Source organism: Hoplias malabaricus, chromosome 14 (genome assembly GCF_029633855.1).
Source record: "Hoplias malabaricus isolate fHopMal1 chromosome 14, fHopMal1.hap1, whole genome shotgun sequence".
Classification (NCBI taxonomy): Eukaryota; Metazoa; Chordata; class Actinopteri; order Characiformes; family Erythrinidae; genus Hoplias; species Hoplias malabaricus.
Window position 1 is genome coordinate 14,214,305 of NC_089813.1, and position 20,739 is coordinate 14,235,043.

At 39.4% G+C, this 20,739-nt stretch overlaps 1 protein-coding gene across 1 annotated transcript in view; it reads left to right on the top strand.

Annotated features, from left to right (window-relative positions):
• The window catches only part of LOC136666296 (carcinoembryonic antigen-related cell adhesion molecule 5-like), a 36,461-nt gene that overhangs the window by 7,065 nt on the left and 8,657 nt on the right, over positions 1-20,739 (top strand). The window contains exons 6-9 of the mRNA XM_066644393.1: positions 422-700; positions 815-1,153; positions 1,877-2,143; positions 2,294-2,535. Of these exons, the coding sequence (XP_066500490.1) occupies positions 422-700; positions 815-1,153; positions 1,877-2,143; positions 2,294-2,535 (1,127 nt within the window). The remainder of the gene's footprint in view (positions 1-421; positions 701-814; positions 1,154-1,876; positions 2,144-2,293; positions 2,536-20,739) is intronic.

A 20,739-nucleotide genomic window follows, 5' to 3' on the forward strand; every position in this document is an offset into this window, starting at 1 on the left:
AAATAAAATAAACCCAAACAGCTCTGCTTCCCGTCATAAAGAAAACATTTGTTTTTCTTACAAACTGAAAAGAAAGATTAATAATAATAATTAAATAAATAAAGTTGGGAAAATAGGGTTCTTTGTATGATGCCAGTTTTGATTCACTACAAACCACTCACTGGTTGTTTAAACAACATTTAAATTAAAGGTAATGTACCAATTTAAGGATGTTTTCTAGAATTGATAGTTTAACTAAAACCATTTGCGGTAAATTAATTCTTAAACTGATGTTATGAAGCCTTTAATGGTCATCCTTTCTATTTAAATATTTTAACTCTTAACATTCACTAGTGAACATTTCAGTTCTGATTATTTAATATATCAATTCATAACTAACAATAATAAGGTAAATTAATAATATATTCTCCCTTTTTTACAGATAATCCTACAGCTGTGGTGTCCAGTATAAAGCCTGATGAACATGTGTTTAAAGGAGAGAATGTCACTCTGAGATGTGACATAGAGGCAGGAGGAGACACTGAGTGGAATTACATCTGGTTTAAAGATAATAATGAACTAAAGCAGTTCAGTAGATCACAGGAGATTACAGTCCGCTCTGTTACAGAGTCTAACAGCGGTAAATACACCTGCAGAGGGGAGAGGAAAAGTGACTCTCAGAAGTCAGAGATCAGTGCTGCTGTTACACTGACTGTGTCTGGTGAGTCTGTGGGTTTGAGGTGTATTTTCTTGTTAATTATACTGTATGTAATAATCTTCTCCCTCTGTATAAACGTGTTTGTGTCTGTTCTATTCTCCATGTCGTCTGTGTCAGGTGAAGCCCAGGCAGTATTGAGTGTGTCTCCACAGAGCTGGCTGACTGAAGGAGACTCAGTGACTCTAAGCTGTGAGGTTAATATCTCCTCTAAAGGCTGGACGTTCAGCTGGTACAGAGCTGTTCCCTACAGACAAGGTTTAACCCAGATTACAGATGTTCATGGTAAAGTGGTGTATTCTGTAGAGCTCCTGTCAGACGGCAGAAGAGGAGCTGGAGGCTCCTACACTCTCAGTCCTGCCGCTCTGTATCACACAGGAGTTTATGTGTGTGGAGCAGAGAGAGGAGAACCAGCCTTTCACACACAGTACAGCAGTCCACAGCCGCTATGGATCACTGGTGAGGAACTAGAGCCAGTGAAGAATATACAGTCAGAACAGTCTCACTACACTTCTGTTGATTTTTACAGTGAAAATGAGTTAATGTCCTCTACAGGAAACAGACTTTAATACGACACTGAGTCTAAACACATTGCTCAGGACACAGTTTATATTGTAAATTTCTGCAAATATAGAATTAATAATTAACTGTGCATTAAAATGTGTGTCTGTGTGTTCTCTGTAGAGGAAGTGTGTTTATTTTCACTTAGATTTAAAAAGAGCTGCTCACACTCTTTGCCTGTGTCTACAGTGAGGGGACACAAGCTCTCAGACATATTTGTTTTTCTCATTTCATTTACCTCCAGTGAATATCCACTTCACATACACACAAATAATGTCTTTGACTATGTACTTATAAATATGCTCAGAGAAATCCTGCATGTGTCCAACTGCTCCACAACAGAAGAGCTGAAGAACTGAGGCTGAGAGCTCTGTCCAGTGCCTTAGAGCTCAATACTATTCTGTTCATATTTATTAGTACAAAGTCAAAATATTTGATCTGTGTTTGAATCTGAAGGAGACGTATGCACTGGAAGTGTGAAATATCATTTAAACACAAGTGTATCTTCCTCCTTAGTGTGTTTTATTCATTAAACCAGTTCTTTCTGTGGACAGTGTGTTTCTGAAGCATTATGTTAGTATTCAGCAACGTGATACACATCCGTCTTCTGTGTATTTTCAGGTAACTCTCCTCCAGTGTCTCTGATCATCAGTCCCAGCAGAACTCAACACTTCAGCACTGACTCCCTCTCACTGAGCTGTGAGGGACACAGAGACTCTGCTGGATGGAGAGTGAGACGATACACACACAGTGAGAATGTGTCCAACTGTTCTTCAGTTCCAGGGTTTACCTGCAACATCAGCTCCCTCTCCACATCAGACACTGGAGTTTACTGGTGTCAGTCTGAATCTGGAGAGAGCTGTGATCCTGTCAACATCACAGTGCACAGTGAGTCTCCACTATTCTCATCAATAATAGAGGCTTAATACAGAGGAGTGGAGAGAAATATAAAAGATATTAATTATTTAAAAACATTTCAAACACAGTTAAGCTCTTTACCACAGTAACACTTTATTTACTCCTGTTTCTATCCTGCAGATGGTGATGTGATTCTGGAGAGTCCTGTCCACTCTGTGTCTGAGGGAGATTCTCTGACTCTCTGCTGTTTAAATCGCTCCACAAACTCCTCACACCTCCCAGCTGATTTCTATAAAGATGGAGTACTTCTCCAGAACCAGACGACAGGAGAGATGACCATCCATAAAGTCTCAAAGTCTCATGAAAGTCTCTACCACTGTAAACACCCAGAGGAAGGAGAGTCTCCACGGAGCTGGATATCAGTCAGAAGTCTGCTGCTTTTTAATTTGTATTTTTCAGTTCTCAGAGTGCTCAGTAGTCTCATGGCAGTGACTCCTTATTTGATAATCACCATTGTGCTGGGGGTGAAATGCCACAGAGCCTGAGGTAAGAACTTTGAAATAGTTTCTCAGTTTCTCTGGATCAGATATTTATTATCACTTTAAACTGTATCATAACATCTGATCATAGACTAATGTGCAGTGTATTATTGTGTATTTCACAGTTAAACCTGATGAGGTGAACAGAACCTACGCAGTGATAGAAGCTGAAGAATCTGGATGATATTTGTAGTACAGTATTTTACATTATAATATTAATCATGTACTTTTCAGATCAGAAAAAAAGGCTTTCATTTGCACCTCAGCAGCTTCATTTCTGCTCTGTCAGTGAGAGCAGTTGTATTAATGCAGCAGCTGTGGACTCTTACATCAGCTCCACACCGAGCCATCCACCATTTTGTCTAATGATTCTACTTCACTTTATAAATCAGTTATTGTCCTGACACCTAGTGTCCTGGAGGTGTCAGAGGTTCTATATCGAACCTATTTTATTATGAGCCATAAACACTTTCATTCAGGGACTTAAAAGAATATTTAATGTGAGTTTCAATTTATAGGAAACTAAAAACTTTTTTCATAAATATTATTAATGTAAATGTAAATCTTCACCAAGGCTGTTTAATCTTAATAAAAAATTGAGCAGACAGCTTTTAAAATGATTAATATATTCTCAATACATTTTAAGTTCTACTTCAGAAGACACTGAATATTTGTTTTTGTTTTTTTGTAACAAACATTACACATTTATAAAAAATGTTTTCACGACTTAGAGTTTTGCTTTGAGCAGAAATCATACCTTTGCTTTAAACTTTTAGGAAACATTTGTATTCATAGCATTTTTATATTTTATGATATTTCTCCAGTAATCACTTTATTTTATTCCACAGTTGGATAAATATGAAGTGTGATTGTGTGTTGTGTCTGATTTACTCCCCTGATAGGGGACGGCAGACCACGGTTGGTCCAATGAGGGCAAAGATGGAGGTCCACTGATGTTTTACACAGTTTTCTGGGCGGACCACCTGTGATTAAACAGGATTTTAGACAAAATGCCACATTTGAACACTTTTCCATTCACAATCCAATTTAGCAATTATTCATTCATTAGATTCTTTTGATGTTCTTTATAAATTAGATTCATAAATCATTTTAATCTACGTCATATTCAACATTTTCAGCATTGTTTTATATCAGGCTCATACTCATTATTATATCTCTCAGAGTTGTTGGTAATATTTGTATTAGTTTGTTTCCAGAATAAAAGTCTGTTCACAGGACAGTAATCTGAGTGGTCCGATGGTGGACCAGCAGTGGTCTACAGTCAGTAGTTTGCCAACCTGTTTATGACAGTGGACAGATATATGCTCACTGTCTGGGTCAATGCTAGTGTTGAAATAAAGATCACATAGTTTCTTTCAGTAATAAATGGTGTGGGTTGTGTTTATTCTGAAAGACTGGGTCATGGTACATAACATAATTTAAATCCTTATAAGATTTCAGCACCATATGCTCCTGTGGAGTTGAGGTCAAAAACGGTGCCTATTTTCTTGATGTAGTGTTCTGCTGTCACAGACAAACAGGTAGAGTACAGTAACAAGTCCAGTGAGAGGAAATGTTTATTTAATGTATATTAGAAAGGTAAGCACGGGCAATAATTCATTAAAGTTCCATACATTTAAATCCATTTGTAAAAGGAAAGCACACAAATTAAATGTATTATTTATCAACACAATTGTTGTTTTATCCGTATCAAACTCACATCAGTGGAATTAAGAGTAATATTTGTTGTAACAATCATAAAGGTGTCTGCTTTACACTGATTCAGTATCTCCCTTCAAACACAATGCTTACCTTTTACAGTAGACACATCTAATATTATGCAGTAATAAACCTCAGACAGTGTTTTATGATAAATACCACAGCACACAATCTCATCATTCTACTCTCTGAATAAAGGTAGAACAATATTAATTTCACATTGTACTCCTCTCACTATAAATCTGTTTAAGCTCTGACCAGTAGAGGGGGCTGTTCACTCACTTCTGGAACCCAAACTCCGCCCACAAGGACAATAATTGGCTCCTGAACTGCAGAATATCCTTCTGTTATTGTCTCACTACGGAAATATCTTTAATTGTTGTTACATGCCCATGCTATATACTATGTTGAAATAAAAACTAGAGAGCTCTTACTCAGTGTAACAAGGCGAATTATACAGGGTCAAGCGTTGGAGCAACATGAGACCAAACAAGGGAAAGTGCTATCGCTATACCTCAGACTCTACTGCCTCCTACAGCCGCTCTTAGGTACTACAACACATCCATTAGAGATCATTACTACACTGAGAAGTGTGTGGACGAGTGTAACCTGACACCGCCTCACAGTCCTCAATCCACACACTGCACACAGAAAGAACAGTGACAACTACATGGAGAAATGTCACTTCACCGAAGCACTACATGCATCAGCCACAACATTAAAACCACTTGCAGATGACGTGAGTAACACACCACCTGATATACTCCAGCCCTCCAATAGGGCTTCATCAGTGTTGTTCACTTCACCTGTGAGTTTTTTTAATCTTGTGCCATAACAGTATAAAATAAAATAGAACAAGAAGTGACTTTAGTGCTTGACTCCATCATTAAAAAATCCTTTATTTCATTCAGCATTTTCCTCCTCCTCCTCCTCCTCCGCTCTGAATACAGTTATTTCAGCTTTAAGGGGAAGTATTGTTGAACATATTAATAAACGTGCTGAAGCTGACAGGTTTATTGTCGACTGAAGGAGAAGACGAAGTGAGGTCAGTATTCTGCGAGATCCTAGGTGTAACAGTGTAGATGGATATGGTTTTACTATTTGGCAAATAACAGGTCACCGTTACCCTTACTATTTATGTGTTATAAAATATTATAAATGAACTTTTATGTGTTTACAACCTGATAAATATCCATTAATAAACAGATTTTAAAGCATTTATAAATGTCGCCTTATTCTGAAGTGGTACCGTTCACGTTCATATACTGAAGGAGTGTAGAGCATGTGTTTGTCCACTAGAGGTCAGAGTCATGACCTGGACATTAAATGAGACAAAAGTAATGTTGTTAATGGGAAACACCTCATACACGTTCATTATTAAAATACCAACAAATCAAAAGTGAACTTAGTGTATGAAATTTTAAATAATCAAAGATTAAACTAAAAGAACTAAAGCATGATTCCAAAACAAGGCCCAACCAACAGAAGAGAAACCTCACCACATGTAAACACACACTAAACAGTGCTCTGGATGTGATCAGTACATTTTAATTTAATGTGATCAGGAGAAAAAAAAATGTGATAAATATATTTCAAAACAACATTTAAACATAAAATTTACAGTGTGGTATTTGTCCTTCTGCTATTTTATATAGAAACCAGTTGTTGACTCATGGGAGAGCTGCTAAGGGTTTTCCACACTGCACTTTACCTTTATGACTTTACCTTTCCATGTTTTAAAGACGTGTGTGTGATTAGTGAGAAATAAGGAAACAACAATGCACTTAAAAACAGAAAGTTGTAAGGGTTGGTCAGGGTGCTGGTCCAGCTTCGGCCACTAGAGGGCGGCGGCAAATCAGCAATTAGCCCTGGCACCTTGCACCTGTGGAGCTACCTATAAAGGCTCTAGGACAGGGGTGGGCAATTATTTTTTCCATGGGGCCACATGAGAAACAGAAAATATTGTGGAGGGCCGGCCAAAAGGCTGATCTCAATTCTGCATAATATTAACTGTACTTCTTTGTAAAAAGCAGTAAATAGCATTGTTTTGACAAGCTGGTAAGAGTATGTTATAATTAAGCAATGAAAACATGAGGTTGCCTTCCAAAAAATGTAATTTATTCAAGCGAATTTCACAAAACAATGGGAAAGGCAATTAATCACTAAAACGGCATCATAAAAACATGCAAAAGCCTTGCTGCTTTTGCAGTTTAGCTAGCAAAGCTTCCGATGTCCGCGCCCTTTCAGCATCAGTCACGTTCTTGTATTTCTCCCCGTGTTTCGTCTCGTAATGCCGACTCAAATTGTAGTCCTTAAACACGGCGATCTGCTCCCCACAAACTAAACACACGGCTTTACCTCTCACTTCAGTAAATAAATACTTAGCAGTCCAATTTTTGTTGAAAACCCTGCATTCGGCATCTACCTTTCTTTTTTTTAGCATGAGCAGACATTTCTGAGGGCTAAAGTCATCTTGTGACTTGCTAGTGACAACGATCAAATCACGCCCATGCCTCAATATACGTTTTGCGTCATCATGTACGTAAATAAAAAACAACTTCAAAATAAAAGCAATGCAGCTTCAGTCCATGCATCAGGTAAAATAAGAAAATGTTTATTTTGTAATTTCCAATTAACGTTACACGGGCCGGTCAGAGTCAATCAAAGGGCCGTATGCGGCCCGGGGGCCGTACAATGCCCAGGTTTGCTCTAGGAAGACAGCAGAGTTTGCTGGTTCCTTTGTGTGCTTAAGCATGTGATAGTCTTCAGTAGGGGCTGGTATTGTTCTCTTCTCATTTTCCCAGTCTCTTGCTCAGAAGGCTGAGAGGTCTCGCCCTTCCCCTTTTGTCTATTTCTTATCAGAAGGCTTAGAGGTCTCACACTCCTCTTCTCTCTTTATATTTCCTGTGGAGGCTGAGGGGTCTCGACCTTCATCTCCTACTGTTTTTGTTTTCTGTTAAATTGGGAGAACTCATCAAATCTCAGTATTGTAGAGGTAGCCAGTCTCCCCTTGCATCCTTTGTTTGCCTTTCCCACTCAAACCTCTCCCCTAATGCAGGTAGGTTTGGGAATATTTTCTTCCCCAATCTCCATTGCATTTCCCATCACTATTATCACCTCCACCTATTCACTTTCTATGGGTGGTCGTGGTACAGTGGTGGGGTATTAGATTATTGTCAGAAAGACTTGGGTTCAAACCTGATGTGGTGAAATCATTCCATTCTTTATGAAAGTTATTTACTTTTGGTTTCCTTATTTTTTTTTCTCTTTTTCATTTAATAAATGAATAAACAAACAAATAGTTTTCCATTAGTTCCCTCAACTTTGTTCCACTTCTGACTGCTTAGCATTTGGCTCTGATCTTGTAATCGTAGCTCACTCAGTTAGGTACACTGTAAAAAGAAAATTGCTTCAATTGGTAACAAGTAATTCAATTAAGTTTATTCAACTTATTTTTTAAGGTTAATAAACTTGATTAATAAACTTAATTGAATTACTTGTTACCAATTGAAGCAATTCAGTTAAGTTGGATCAACTAATTTCTTTTTACAGTGTATTGGTCTGTTCCTCCAAGAGATCTGTGTTCATTTTGACGATGCTTCACCGAATCCCCAATGAGGAGACACGAAGTCACCAGGTCGGTTGTGATCAAGTGTGAATGAGGATGGGTGTAGATGGAAAAGACGATGATTCCTGGGGATCTGGTGCACGGTGAGTAATTTTATTGGAATAAAGCAGAACAGAAACAAACAAAAACTGAAATGGAAATAAAAAGGAGTTAAAACAGTAAACCTGACTCTTATGCAGCACAGGTAAGTATGGCTCCAGGTCACAAGACCATGGGACTCTTTCTCTAAGCTCGCTCCCTCTCAGATTCTGGTGAGTGTTCTCCATCTAATCTCCCCCTCTCTACCTGTTTCCCCTTCTTTTATGATTGGCCCCGCCCCAGTAACATGAGATAATATAAGGCCTTAAAGAAACATAACCGGTTAGTGCACGTACATCAACAGTATCTCTTTACCGGGTTGTGACCAAGACTATTCCTCCGTATAAGCTAGCCGTGGGCCCTACGCCACGCCCCATAGGTGAGCTCTGTTCAGTCAACCTCCCCTTACTCAATTTGCTGGTAAAGAGGCCACGGATAAGTAAACAGGCAAATATAACATCCACATACACAGTCTCTAGTGAAGGGCAACCTTTGCCTCATCACATTCATAACCACTGGAAACTACCCGTTACAAGCGTTTAATGTTTATATCAAAGAACATTCAAATGCTGTTTAACAAAGTGCACCCCCACCTCCAATGAAATCTGAGCTTCTCCCCTTTGGATGTGGATGCTTTGCTTAGCTGGATGCACTATAGGAAGTAAGTAAGCCAGTGGAGGCAGTGTGATGCTCTGCTCAGAAATCTTTAGTCCTGACTTTCATGTGGATAATAATAATAATAAGTTATATTTATGTAGCGCCTTTCTAATACCCAAGGTCGCTTTACACAAAGAGGAGGGGGAGAGAAGGGGGAGGGGAAAAAAAAAAAAAAAAAAGATAATAATTATAATAATAAAAATAAAAATATAGAGGAATACACTTATGCCTGCAGAGTGCAGAAGTACTGAGAGAAGAGATAGGTCTTTAGCTGGGTTTTAAAGACAGAAAATGAAGAGCAGAGACGAAGACTTTGTGGTAATGAATTCCAGAGCTTGGGTGCCATCACGCTGAATGATCTACCACCAGCAGTAACCAGTTTAAATTTTGGTACTGACAAAAGACCGCTCTCAGAGGACCTCAGTGATCTAGTAGGAGTGTAAAAGTTCAGAAAGGTAGGCTGGCGCCAGACCATGCAGAGCTTTGTATGTGAGCAGGAGAACTTTAAACTGAATACGGAGCGAGACAGGTAACCAGTGGAGCTGATGAAGAACAGGGGTGATATGAGCTGATTTTTTAGAATAAGAGAGGACCCGAGCAGCAGAGTTCTGAACACACTGAAGGGAGTGTATGGTCGTAGAAGGAAGGCCAATCAAGAGAGAATTACAATAGTCTAAACGGGAGGAAATGAAAGCATGGACCAGAATTTCAGCATCCTTAACAGAAAGCAGGGGACGAAGGCGAGCAATATTACGTAGATGGAAGAAGGATGTTTTGGTTAGGGCCTTAATATGAGGTTTGAAGGACAGGGAGGAGTCAAGAAGTACACCTAAATTGATACTACGCTGGATAGTAGTAAATGGATACTACGCTTACACGTCTCACCTATCTAAGCATTGTCACAGGCCAAGTACCCCTGGTCCTGGCCACAATACTAGGCAGGGTTATTGTATTACTGTAACACGGACACAGTTCTGAGAAATGTAAGACAGCAGAAGATACATCTGAGCTCCACTCAAGATCAGCTAAATGGAGAAACGTCAGCAAGTATCGTTTTATACAGTAATTCATTTCAGACCTGACTCTGTGCCGTCCTCCCTCAGACATTTCTGAAATCAATGTATTTCCTTTCCCAATTTAGTGGGATCACCACACAAACAGAGCTACAGAGATATGAAACACAGCCTGGAAGGGTATCAATGAGGTCCCACTCTGAGATCTCTGCAGCTCTGATCCTTCAGTTCAGTAACACGCACACACACACACACACACACACACACACACACACACACACACACACACACACACACACACACACACGGCTCACTTTTTTTCTCTTCAGATCAACTTTGTATTTATGACACACATTTTTTGATGTACTGTTTTATGAAAAACTGCACTCCACAGGTAAATGTAAGATTTCATATCTTAAGTAGCTTCATCATTATCTACTTTTCCTCAGTAGCTCATAGTGAAGCTGTGTAATTTGTAGAAGTGTAGCTTGGCTGCAGCTTGACTATTTTTAACCAAGAGTGGCTAGAAAAACTATTGTTTCAAAACAGCTTCACCAACACCTCTGTTAACTATAAAAAAAAGCCCCTAGTTTAATCTTCTCTCTGATTCTTAACCTGTGACACACTTTACACTGTCATTGACACTTGTGACACATATAAAGCAGCTCATATTTAAATAAACAATGGAAAGTATGTGAGTTCATTAGACTAGAGTAAGTATCAGACCAGAATATCTCATGAAACATTTCACACAAGTTTTAATTGCTCTGTGCTCTCTGTCCTCTTTATAACTGGTGAGACTTTTATTTGATGTGTTACTTATACTTTTATGTCTTTAAAGTTGAGGGTTTTATCTCAGTTATTATCTAAAATGACATTTTGGTGATAGACTGTGGGCTGTTGTTCTCTGAATCTAAGTGCTCCTTGCCATTGCGAGGGCTCCATCAACAGCAAGCATCTCTCTTCCTGCTGGTGCTGTCTCTTTCCGCTTGCCTGAGGGTCCCATGGCTGCCTCTCCATACCAACAGAGGTCAACTGTCTTTTTTTAAACTACAGTAATAGAAAAATAGAAATGAAGGAAATAATAGGGAACAATGAAGTAAAAGTAAAAAGGAACAGATGTAACAGAAGAAAAAGAAAAGGAAATGAAAAGTTGAAGATTTTAAACTTTGATTGGGGGGTCTCCTCTGACAAGTGTGTAAGGCCTAGGTTTCACTCTTGAAAGAGAGACATGGCAGGACGTACTGATAAAAGCCACGTTGATTTGGTTTCAATAGAAAATAATAGTTATTTGGGCAAATTAAAAATATAAATGTAATAAAATATTGATGTACAGTGCTGTGCAGGCGTTTGGGGCTCCTGAGATTGGGTGCGTTTGAACTGGAGTTTTTATATGGGTGTGGTGCTTGTGTGGTGCATGTATGGAGTTGTATGTGAGCACAGCTGAGATAAAAGTATAATAATCTAAAATAAAAGGGAAATACAGGATAAATTTAACATAGTGGGTGAGAGTGGTTGAGCAGTAATTTGTTTGGGTTCTCTTTGAATGCAATAGTTTGATAACATTGAGGCACATTGTATGGGGTAATTGTTTTTGGCCAGTGGAACTCAGTAATGGCCTTATATGGAGAGAGAGGCAAACTGATAAATGTAAAAGTACTGCCAATGTGAGAATATTGAAAAACTCTGAGTGTTTGACAGTGGTGCTTTCTGGGGTTTCAAACATACCACTGCAATGTTTTTATATGTTAAAATTACAACTTACTACTATGAATAATAAGATTGATGTACTAAGTTTTAAGAATCAAGATGCAGGGTTGAAAATTTACTATCTAGTGATCATAAAAATGGTATGCGACATGTTTATGTTCAACTGGGAAAGCAAAACCAGATGTTAAAAGCAAACTTTATTGAGGATGGTTTTTTGCCATCAATCACTTTAGACCCTTTCTCGGGGCTGTTAAGAAAAAGGTCATTCAGGCCTTAAGCCAATGAAGAGACGTTTTGGAGGTGGTTACATGTAGAATAATCATATAATATTGAATGAAGGATAAAAAATGTTATGAATGAACTAAATGTTGGTAAATAAAATACAAATAATCGTATGGAATGTTTAATTACCAAAAAGCAAGCTGAATGTATTAAACGTCTATTTGTCTGTTTATCTTGTAGTGTATGTTGGTCATACACCGTGAAATATAAATATATTTTTGATATATATATTTATAGTTTGTGTTTATAGCGTTGACCTTATCCAAACTCTTATGATCTCTGATATTTGACTTAATGATATTAATTAAAGTTTATAATTGGCGTAAGCAATTAAAACGTTAATAATTAGTTTGAGAATGGATAATAGTCAAGCTAAGTGAGTACTTCAGGATTTTCAGAGATTTTAATGAACAAACTACATACACTGTGATTCCAAACAATGAAATTTTTTTTAACAAAGAGAAGGATATTTAATTAACATAGCGTAATCTTGAAATCTCACGGCATCAACGCAGGGGAAGCTGATTCAACTTTAAAGATAAGCTAGGCACTCTGGCTTGTGACTAAAGTGTTGCTAACTGAGGTTTAATTAATACAAAAATTTATCAAGAGACTTGATTCAATTTTCAGCTCTGGAGATGCGTAGGTTTAGCTTACTTTTCGTCGATTTTCACCACTCGTTGGATGCAGAGGCTCTCTGAGGTCCTGGGAGTGAAGGCGTCTCACTTAGTTTCGCGGTTCTCCCGCTGAAGTTTCCAGGCTGAGTCAGCGTGGAGGTCTTTCTTCGTCGGTTGAGTCGCCTCGGGCGTACTCGGAGTGTGATGACGCAGGCGGCAGGATCCTCTCTTTGGCTTACTGTCCTGAGCAGGAGGGTCCAACCATATGGACGTTTTGGACGAAAAGTTTCGCTAGTTACTGCAGATCCAGAATTGAAAATCGATTCAATAGACTTACTTATTCTACGATTTTCTTCTATCTCGGCGGTATTTCTTACTCTGGCCATGAATAAGTTCACCTGCTTTAAGAAAAGAGATATTCAAATCACTCGACGTATTAGTAAGGCTTCATACTCTAGCTAATTCAAGACGTCTCTTGTGAGCTTTAGTGAAGTCTTTTAAGGTTCTTCTTTGTTTTCGTTCGTCGGCGTGAAGAGGAGAAAGCGTCTCGCTTGGAGAGGTTTGGAGCTTGAAGAGATGAACAAAGAGAACGCGTGCAGGCGTTCAGAGCGGAAACGAAGTTAAGAGTTGAGCTTCTGATCTTCTGAGCTGCGGTTGAGCTGAGTTGAGCTTCCGATCTTCTGAGCTGCACGGGCGAACTTGATGAACTGCACGCTCTCTTTTTCATGTTGCGAACTGTGTTGTTCTCTCCCCTTCTTATCTGATGTGCCGAGCAGAACTTCTTTTCAAAGCCAGCACGGTCACGCCCTATTGGGAGGTGTCCTTTTTCCGATTGGGTGCGAGTTCGAGGCTCACGTGACTCTCACGAGAGAGAGAGAGAGAGAGAGAGGAGGAGGTTTGAATCCGAGACTCACACAGAAGGAATAGAAATTTCGCGTATCGAAATTTCTTATACATGTTAGTAATATACAACAATGAGCGTCCTGGATTATTAATATCAAACATTTACATAAGATTTCATCTTGGGTGCGTTGTGTTTACGTCCCATTCACAATATCGTTTTTAGAAGTATTAACTCTAGTATTAATTCATTTTCCTAATCAGAGACAGAAACTTCCTTTCATGATAAAAACAGTAATACACATCATTTCATTAGAAGGTGGACGTTCATCTTAGGACACAGAGAGTGACATTTATACATATAGCATAGACATACTTATTAAAATTTTATTAAGTAATCATGTATTTAGACGGCCTTAGGCGAGACGTGATTTCGCAAACGTCCACATGGGGTCGTTGTTGGTCCATGCCGGTGGTTCGGTGTGGATGAGTCAACGGGAGTTCAAACCGAGGTCACTCCTGTTAACCATTTGTTGTTCCCTGCAAGCGATAAGGAGAGACCCTTAGGCGCCCCTGTCGTAAACAGGGGGGCAGTATAACTCCCCTCCTTGTTTGATGTCCTGTTCCTTAAGAGCATCATAAAGTTTGTTATCTTTAAATTTCCAAAGGGAGGAAGGGGTGTCGGGGCCAGGTTTTGCTGGAAAGTGTCCCGCTCCGTCTTTGATGTATCTTATTTGTGTGCGTGTGTGTGGGGGGCTGCAGGGTCTTTGCGCCCCCGCGGTTTGTGGAATGTGGATTCTGCCACAGACGAAAATCCTGGTCAGAGAGGACAGTTCTTTAATGAAGAACTTTTCATTTCTCGATCTATACTCCACTACAATCTTATCCTGTGGGGTGTGTGTGTGTGAGTCTGTTTCTCTCATCCTGTGGGGGTGTATGTGTGAGTCTGTTTCTCTTTTCCTGGGTGTGTGTGTGTGTGTGTGTAAGTCTGTTTCTCTTATCCTGGGTGTGTGTGTGTGTGTGTGTGTGTGTGTGTGAGTCTTTTTCTAATCCTGTGGGGTGTGTGTGTGTGTGTGTGAGTCTGTTTCTCTTATCCTGTGGGGGTGCGTGAGACAAGAGGAGACGGAGCTGGCCGAAAAGGGGGGTTGAAGTTTGAAGTTACCCACAGCAGACTTCAAGCAAAGGCCAGTCATTTTTATCCACAAACTTCTTTCACAAACACCTGCATTAATACATTTAGGTTTAATCATTAATAGGTCTCATTATTAAAAAGTAATAATTCAAAATTCATTGATTTTTTTATGGGCCGCACGGTGGTGCAGCAGGTAGTGTCGCAGTCACACAGCTCCAGGGGCCTGGAGGTTGTGGGTTTGATTCCCGCTCCGAGTGACTGTCTGTGAGGAGTTGGTGTGTTCTCCTCGTGTCCCCGTGGGTTTCCTCTGGGTGCTCCGGTTTCCTCCCACAGTCCAAAAACACACGTTGGTAGGTGGATTGGCGACTCAAAAGTGTCCGTAGGTGTGAGTGAATGTGTTTGTGTGTCTGTGTTGCCCTGTGAAGGACTGGCGCCCCCTCCAGGGTGTATTCCTGCCTTGTGCCCAGTGATTCCAGGTAGGCTCTGGACCCACCGCGACCCTGAACTGGATAAGTGATTACAGATAATGAATGAATGAATGATTTGTTTGTCTATTTGCAGTTAGTCCATTATTTGTGCTACAGTACATGACAGACTTTTTCAAAGAAAGCTTGGCAACAGGTTGTTCCTTTTTTTAAGATAATGCTTTGATTATAATTCCATTAAGAGTTATAAATGAGGTTTATGAAGACAAACTATTATTTGGAAAGGGGTTTCGGATCTAAGCTTTGCTGTAGGTGTAATGGGATTGCAAATATTTAGTTGTAATTATATGTAGAAGCGCTTGTTGAGCCTTATATAAGTTTTTATATTCTTTAATTACAAGGTAGTTATTGAATGTTTAATAAATTTAAGTTTATGGTGTACTTTGTAATTATATCACTTAGTAAAGGGGATTTAGTGGTGTGAATTGTATTGCATATTAAGGTTTGATTTCTCTGAAGTTGGCAAATTCATTTGGGGTTTAATTTCTATTGATTGTGGTAATATAGTGGCCTATAAACAGAGGAAAAATGGAGAGAAATAATTTAAAAAGTGTAAGTTGGGAACACATATAGCCATTATTATGCCAAAAATGGGCACTAATGTTTCAAAAGGGGTTACTCATGTTGATATAGTTAAGAAAAACAATCATTTAATAAAAGGCATTGCAAAATTATCAGAAAAATTTTATAAGCAATGGCCTGACATAGACCAACCATGGCCGGTAGAGGGGACACTTAACCCAGATGTAATTAAAACGATGGAGGTACTTGTATTAACATACAAAGAAGGACAGAAGAAAGGGCCTCAAGGAGAAAAGCGAAGGAAAAAAGACAAATAGATCTTGGCATTCTCCAGTTATTTGAACAAGAGAGTCAGAAACTGATAAAGGCTGCAAAGGAAAAGAAGGAGAAAGGTGCAGAAGCAATAAATCAACGTACAAAGGCAATAGAAAAACAAATGGCAGAAGTTAAGGTGCCTTTTTCACATGTGGACTCCACCACATACACCATCACCTTATGAGAAGGAAGTGAAAACTGAGGAAGTCTACCCTCAGCTTCCAGTGATCAGTCAAGGAGGAAGCTATCACATTTGAGATGAAGATGAATGCATCATTGAAACAGGACAAGCAGAGACAACGATAAAACTTTATCCAAGTTTCCAAAGCAAGAAGACAACTCAACGTCTGCAGTCTAGAGGTGACCTGAGAATGAGAAGGAGGACCGTTGGAGATGACCAGGAGGAGGCCATGGGTGGTTACATGGGAAGATCAAGAGGAATACACTTGTATTGTATTGAAGGTTGAAAGGAAGCTAACAAAGTATGCAGAGCAACAGATGGTTCAATACAGTCTGTAAATATTCAACTACAACGTGCACCTATATTACGTGCACCCTCTCCGTTCCTCAAAGGAGCGCCAACTAACACGACCAACCGCCCGTACAGGTCAGTTGAGGCTATTCTCATCTCTGAATGAGCTTCCAAGCACTATCAGAGCAACAGGAACCCTCTCCGCATTCAAGAAATCATTGAAAACCCAGCTTTTCCGAGAATATCTTTTGCACTGAATGTCTTTCTTTAATGCACTTATTACTTCCTGGCATATTGCACTTAATGTAAGGTATTTTGTATAATTTGTGCTGTAGTTCGAATGTTAGATCCTCTTTTGTAAGTCGCTTTGGATAAAAGCGTCTGCCAAATGCATAAATGTAAATGTAAATGTAAAATATTAATGGAGCTGTTAACAATAGGCAGAAACCGGTATGTAATTATATATATAATTACCAGTGGCGATTGCTCTAAGACTGCAAGGGAAGCTCAGCTTCCCCTAAAATGTCAAAAAATAAGTGATCAAATATATACAGTTGTGTGTACATGCCATTCAATAAATATGCACTACAATGCACTCAACTTTTTTCATAATCAGCTTCTTATCACTGGTAAAGATGTGGCTTTCCTCTCAATCATTCTCACCGTGCTTTAAACAGTGTGGACGCTGAGCGTCCACAGAGTTCAAATGCGAAGCAGCGAAACCAGACGAGTCATTGGATAAATGCTGGGCTTTGTCCCGCCCATCGGACGCTCAGCGTCTCTGGGGGTCTATGGGGCAGTGGGCTGGCCTCGGCTGACCCAGACGCTCAGCTTCTGCATGATGATTGGATGATCTGTCTGAGGCTGAATCCCTTTTTGATTGACAGCTAAATGAGCGAATCAGCGATCCTTTGGTGTAAAGATCCGTGGGAGCATTACATTTTCATTCTGTTCTGAGTTGAACCGGAGACTTTGTTAAAAACGACTAGCGACAAATCGAGCTTCTATTTGTGGTGGGGTTTTTTGTAGCTGCTTGTGTTTGGAGACTGACTTCTAGCACTCTTTCTGACTTCTATCGCATTTTCTGTCCAGTGGGTGCTGCTGAGCCCCTCCACCGTCACAAAGGACTCACAGGTCGAACACACTTCACATGGGCCAAGGCCGTTTAAGCAGCCTAGTTCTGCTGGCCATTGAGTGGACGCTAGTCAAGTCCCTGGAAAAGACACCGAAATTGAGCTTCCCCACCTTGAAAGACCAGCATCCGCCACTGATAATTACCTACCTGTTTGTCCACAGTCATAAACATTAGCCCCCATTAGTAAAAAATAATCGATGTGTAGTGCATTAAAACCCAATAAAACACTGGAACGTGAGAATGTTTTTTCATGGGGGACTGCACATCTATGTAAAATATGGTTCATTAATGTTGGTTCATAAATGTTTTCATTGCTCTACAGCAGTAAAATAATCAACATATAAAGTGCTATCCTCATTATTTACCCCATATCTACAACTCTGCCATTTTCATAACTGACTTTTACAACATTGTGTGAGATTGTGAAACACTGCGTCTGGGGAGCAACGATGCAGTCAGTTCACTACAGAACAATCCCCCTGAGAGCTTCACTGTTGTTCTTGATTTCAGACTCAAACATCTGAGGAACATTCTCCTAGATTTACACCATGTTTCCACACAAGCAAGAACAATAGAACACACTTGATCATAAATCCACTTCAACTGTCAGGTCACATCCTGCAGCACCGTTCTTTACATACCAACCACGGCTGAAGTGAGCACAAGTGAACAAACAGCCACAACAACCATCAAATTGTGGCCGGAAAGAGCAGTTTCAGCCCTGCAGGTCTGTTTTAGCTGCACTGGCTGGAACATGTTTAAGGTGCTGCTGTATGTGAGTATTACACACACTTAGAGAAAGGTGTCATTCATCAACAAGTGGGTAGATGATGTAGTAGCCACTGAAACTTACCACATAGTCACAGGTGCTGGCTGAGTTCTAAAGTATATTTCTTGCTCAAAGTGCATAATGCCTCTTTTAGATCTGGTGAGGACATGGCACTTGGAAACAAAGAACAAACTCACTGTTGAAATGATGAAAATGGAGGCTGTCTAGGCATTAAAATGACATGAAAATTCAGAAACACTGATCCAAACTGTCACAGAAGACAAAAAGTAATCTTATACATCGTCAATAACTCTACCTTTCCAAATGATTTAAACAACTTCTATTCTCTCGTTATGAGACACCTGTCACAGAGGCAGTGGGCTCACACCTCTCCAGGTGATGAAGCAGTGTCTGTGACTGGGGCTGATGTGATGAGAGCCCTCCTGAAGTTAAATGAGAAGTTAAATATGTAAAAAAGACTATTATAATCTTATTACAGCAGAAAAAGTGTCAAAGTGAGTAGGAGGTATTACCACTCTTTGTGTACTCTTCTTGTTCTCTTCGTTGATAAAGACAATTCAGAACTTTAGACAGACAAATAACCACTGTCCTTCCACAAAAAATAGAAAAAGAAAAACGAAATGATGAAAACCTAAACACATTATGAGACTAAACTCAACAAACAACAACTGCAAGACTTCTCAGACGAACCAGAGACATGAAAGACATTCAGCTGAAGTGTGATGTCATGGACACCTTGAGGCCACTAAGGAGGGGTCCGTTTGGGAGGGGATGCCGCACTAATCAGATAAGACCTCAGTGTACTTTCTGCATGTTCTATACTTAAATATATTTATCTTTATGCAACAAAATGAAGCATTGACCAATCCAGTTTAAACTGACACTGAAGGGTTAAAAGCCTCTTTAATAAATTCTAACTGATTTGCTTAGATTGGATTTGTCTATCTTGATGGTTCACAATCATAAATGAGAGTGACGTGTGTGCAATGTGAACAAATCTGACATTTAACACCAGAAAGGCTGACGTTTTGGGATCCTGAGGACTACCCCTCCTTCTTGCAGCCCATTAGTGGACTATTAGCTACACATTCTGTAAATGAGGCACAGCAGAGAAGCACTCTCCAAAGCACCATCCAAAATAGGTCTCTAGGCCCTGTGTAGTGCAGGATGTAAATGCTTATATAACCGCATCTACACCAAAGTCCTGCACAGCTGCATTAAACACATGAAATCCAATCTATTTACATTCATGCATCTGATATGTATCTGATCTAACATATGAAAATCTGATTTGAAAAGATAGGATCTGACATGTCCACACAGTCCTGGAAAAAAGTGAGATGTGGAAAGTGAAATGTGAACATAGCCTTAGCCCTGTGGCTAATATTCAGCATCCACTCTTCACCAGCTCTGAACAACGTGGTGTGACCTCACAGGTTACACACTGGATAAAATATTTTATGGGACACAGTGTCTAAATAATTATGGGGATGAGGCTGATTCCAGACCAGACCTCATCATATGAAGACTGCCCTTTTTATTTTATTAAAGAATAGAGGATTGCTGTCAGTTAGGGCCTACGTTTATTTTCTCCCACAAGAGGCTTCATCCAATTGAACTTGAGCGTGAGTCTAATGTGTAAAATGATAATTCATATATCAATGTAAAATTGCTCTTTAGATTTCTTTTCCTTTCTCTCTCTCTCTCTGTATTTAAGAGCAGAGGAAGTGGTGTTGAACACAGTCCATTTCTCAGACTCATCTGGAGCAGTATGGAGTTCAGTCATCTCTGTGTGATGCTCTGTGAGTAGTAAAAGTTAATATTTTCATTAGAGTGAGTGCTGCTGTATGAAGCTGTTCATTAAAAACATCTTTTCTGTGAATTTAGAGTCAGAGAGTTTCAGATGCAGGGTTTCTGGATCATTTACAGCAGAGGAGAGAATTTAGCTCAAGTGAAGACAGAATATAAATCACTATATTTTCAGCATTAACTCTTTGTGAACTATTCCACTTAAACGTTAGGGCTATGGTTAGAGTTTAAAGAAGAACAAAGAATAACAGGGGCTTTAGTATCATTTAGTAGAAAAAAACTCTCAAATGTATTGTTTATAATAACACCATTCTCCAGCTACTGAGGCTCATTCCACAGAACAACAATGTTGTAAAATGATTGCTTGGTCTTTTTTAGGGAATAAACTAGATTTAAATTGTTACATTTACTTAGACTTTAGACAACATTAAGATCAAACTAATTAGAAACCCGTTCTGTAATAAAGCCGGCATAATTTCTCTAAGACAAGGACATGTCTCTGAATAAACAGCAGTGTTTAATGTCCACACATTGTACCTCCATAAAGACTTTACAAACACACAACACAGAGACTTTACTCCAATCGATACAGTAACAAACCAGAATGATAAAATGTGAGTGTATTTTTGTTCAGTATCATATAAGACCACACTGTAACACAGACACGTAGAATGTGAGTAAAAGTAAACGTTGTGTCGGACACTGTAGAGGGAGTTTCTGACTTGTTTTATTGGGTAAATCTGTGTAAAACCAAACCAAGAGTTCAGGTCGTGATCCGACATGGTGTAAGGAGTGGTTTAAAGAGGTGAGAGAGCCATAACCCCAAAGAATGCTATTGTTTTATGACAGTGGTTCTCTAACTGTGGGAGGAGTATCACTGGTG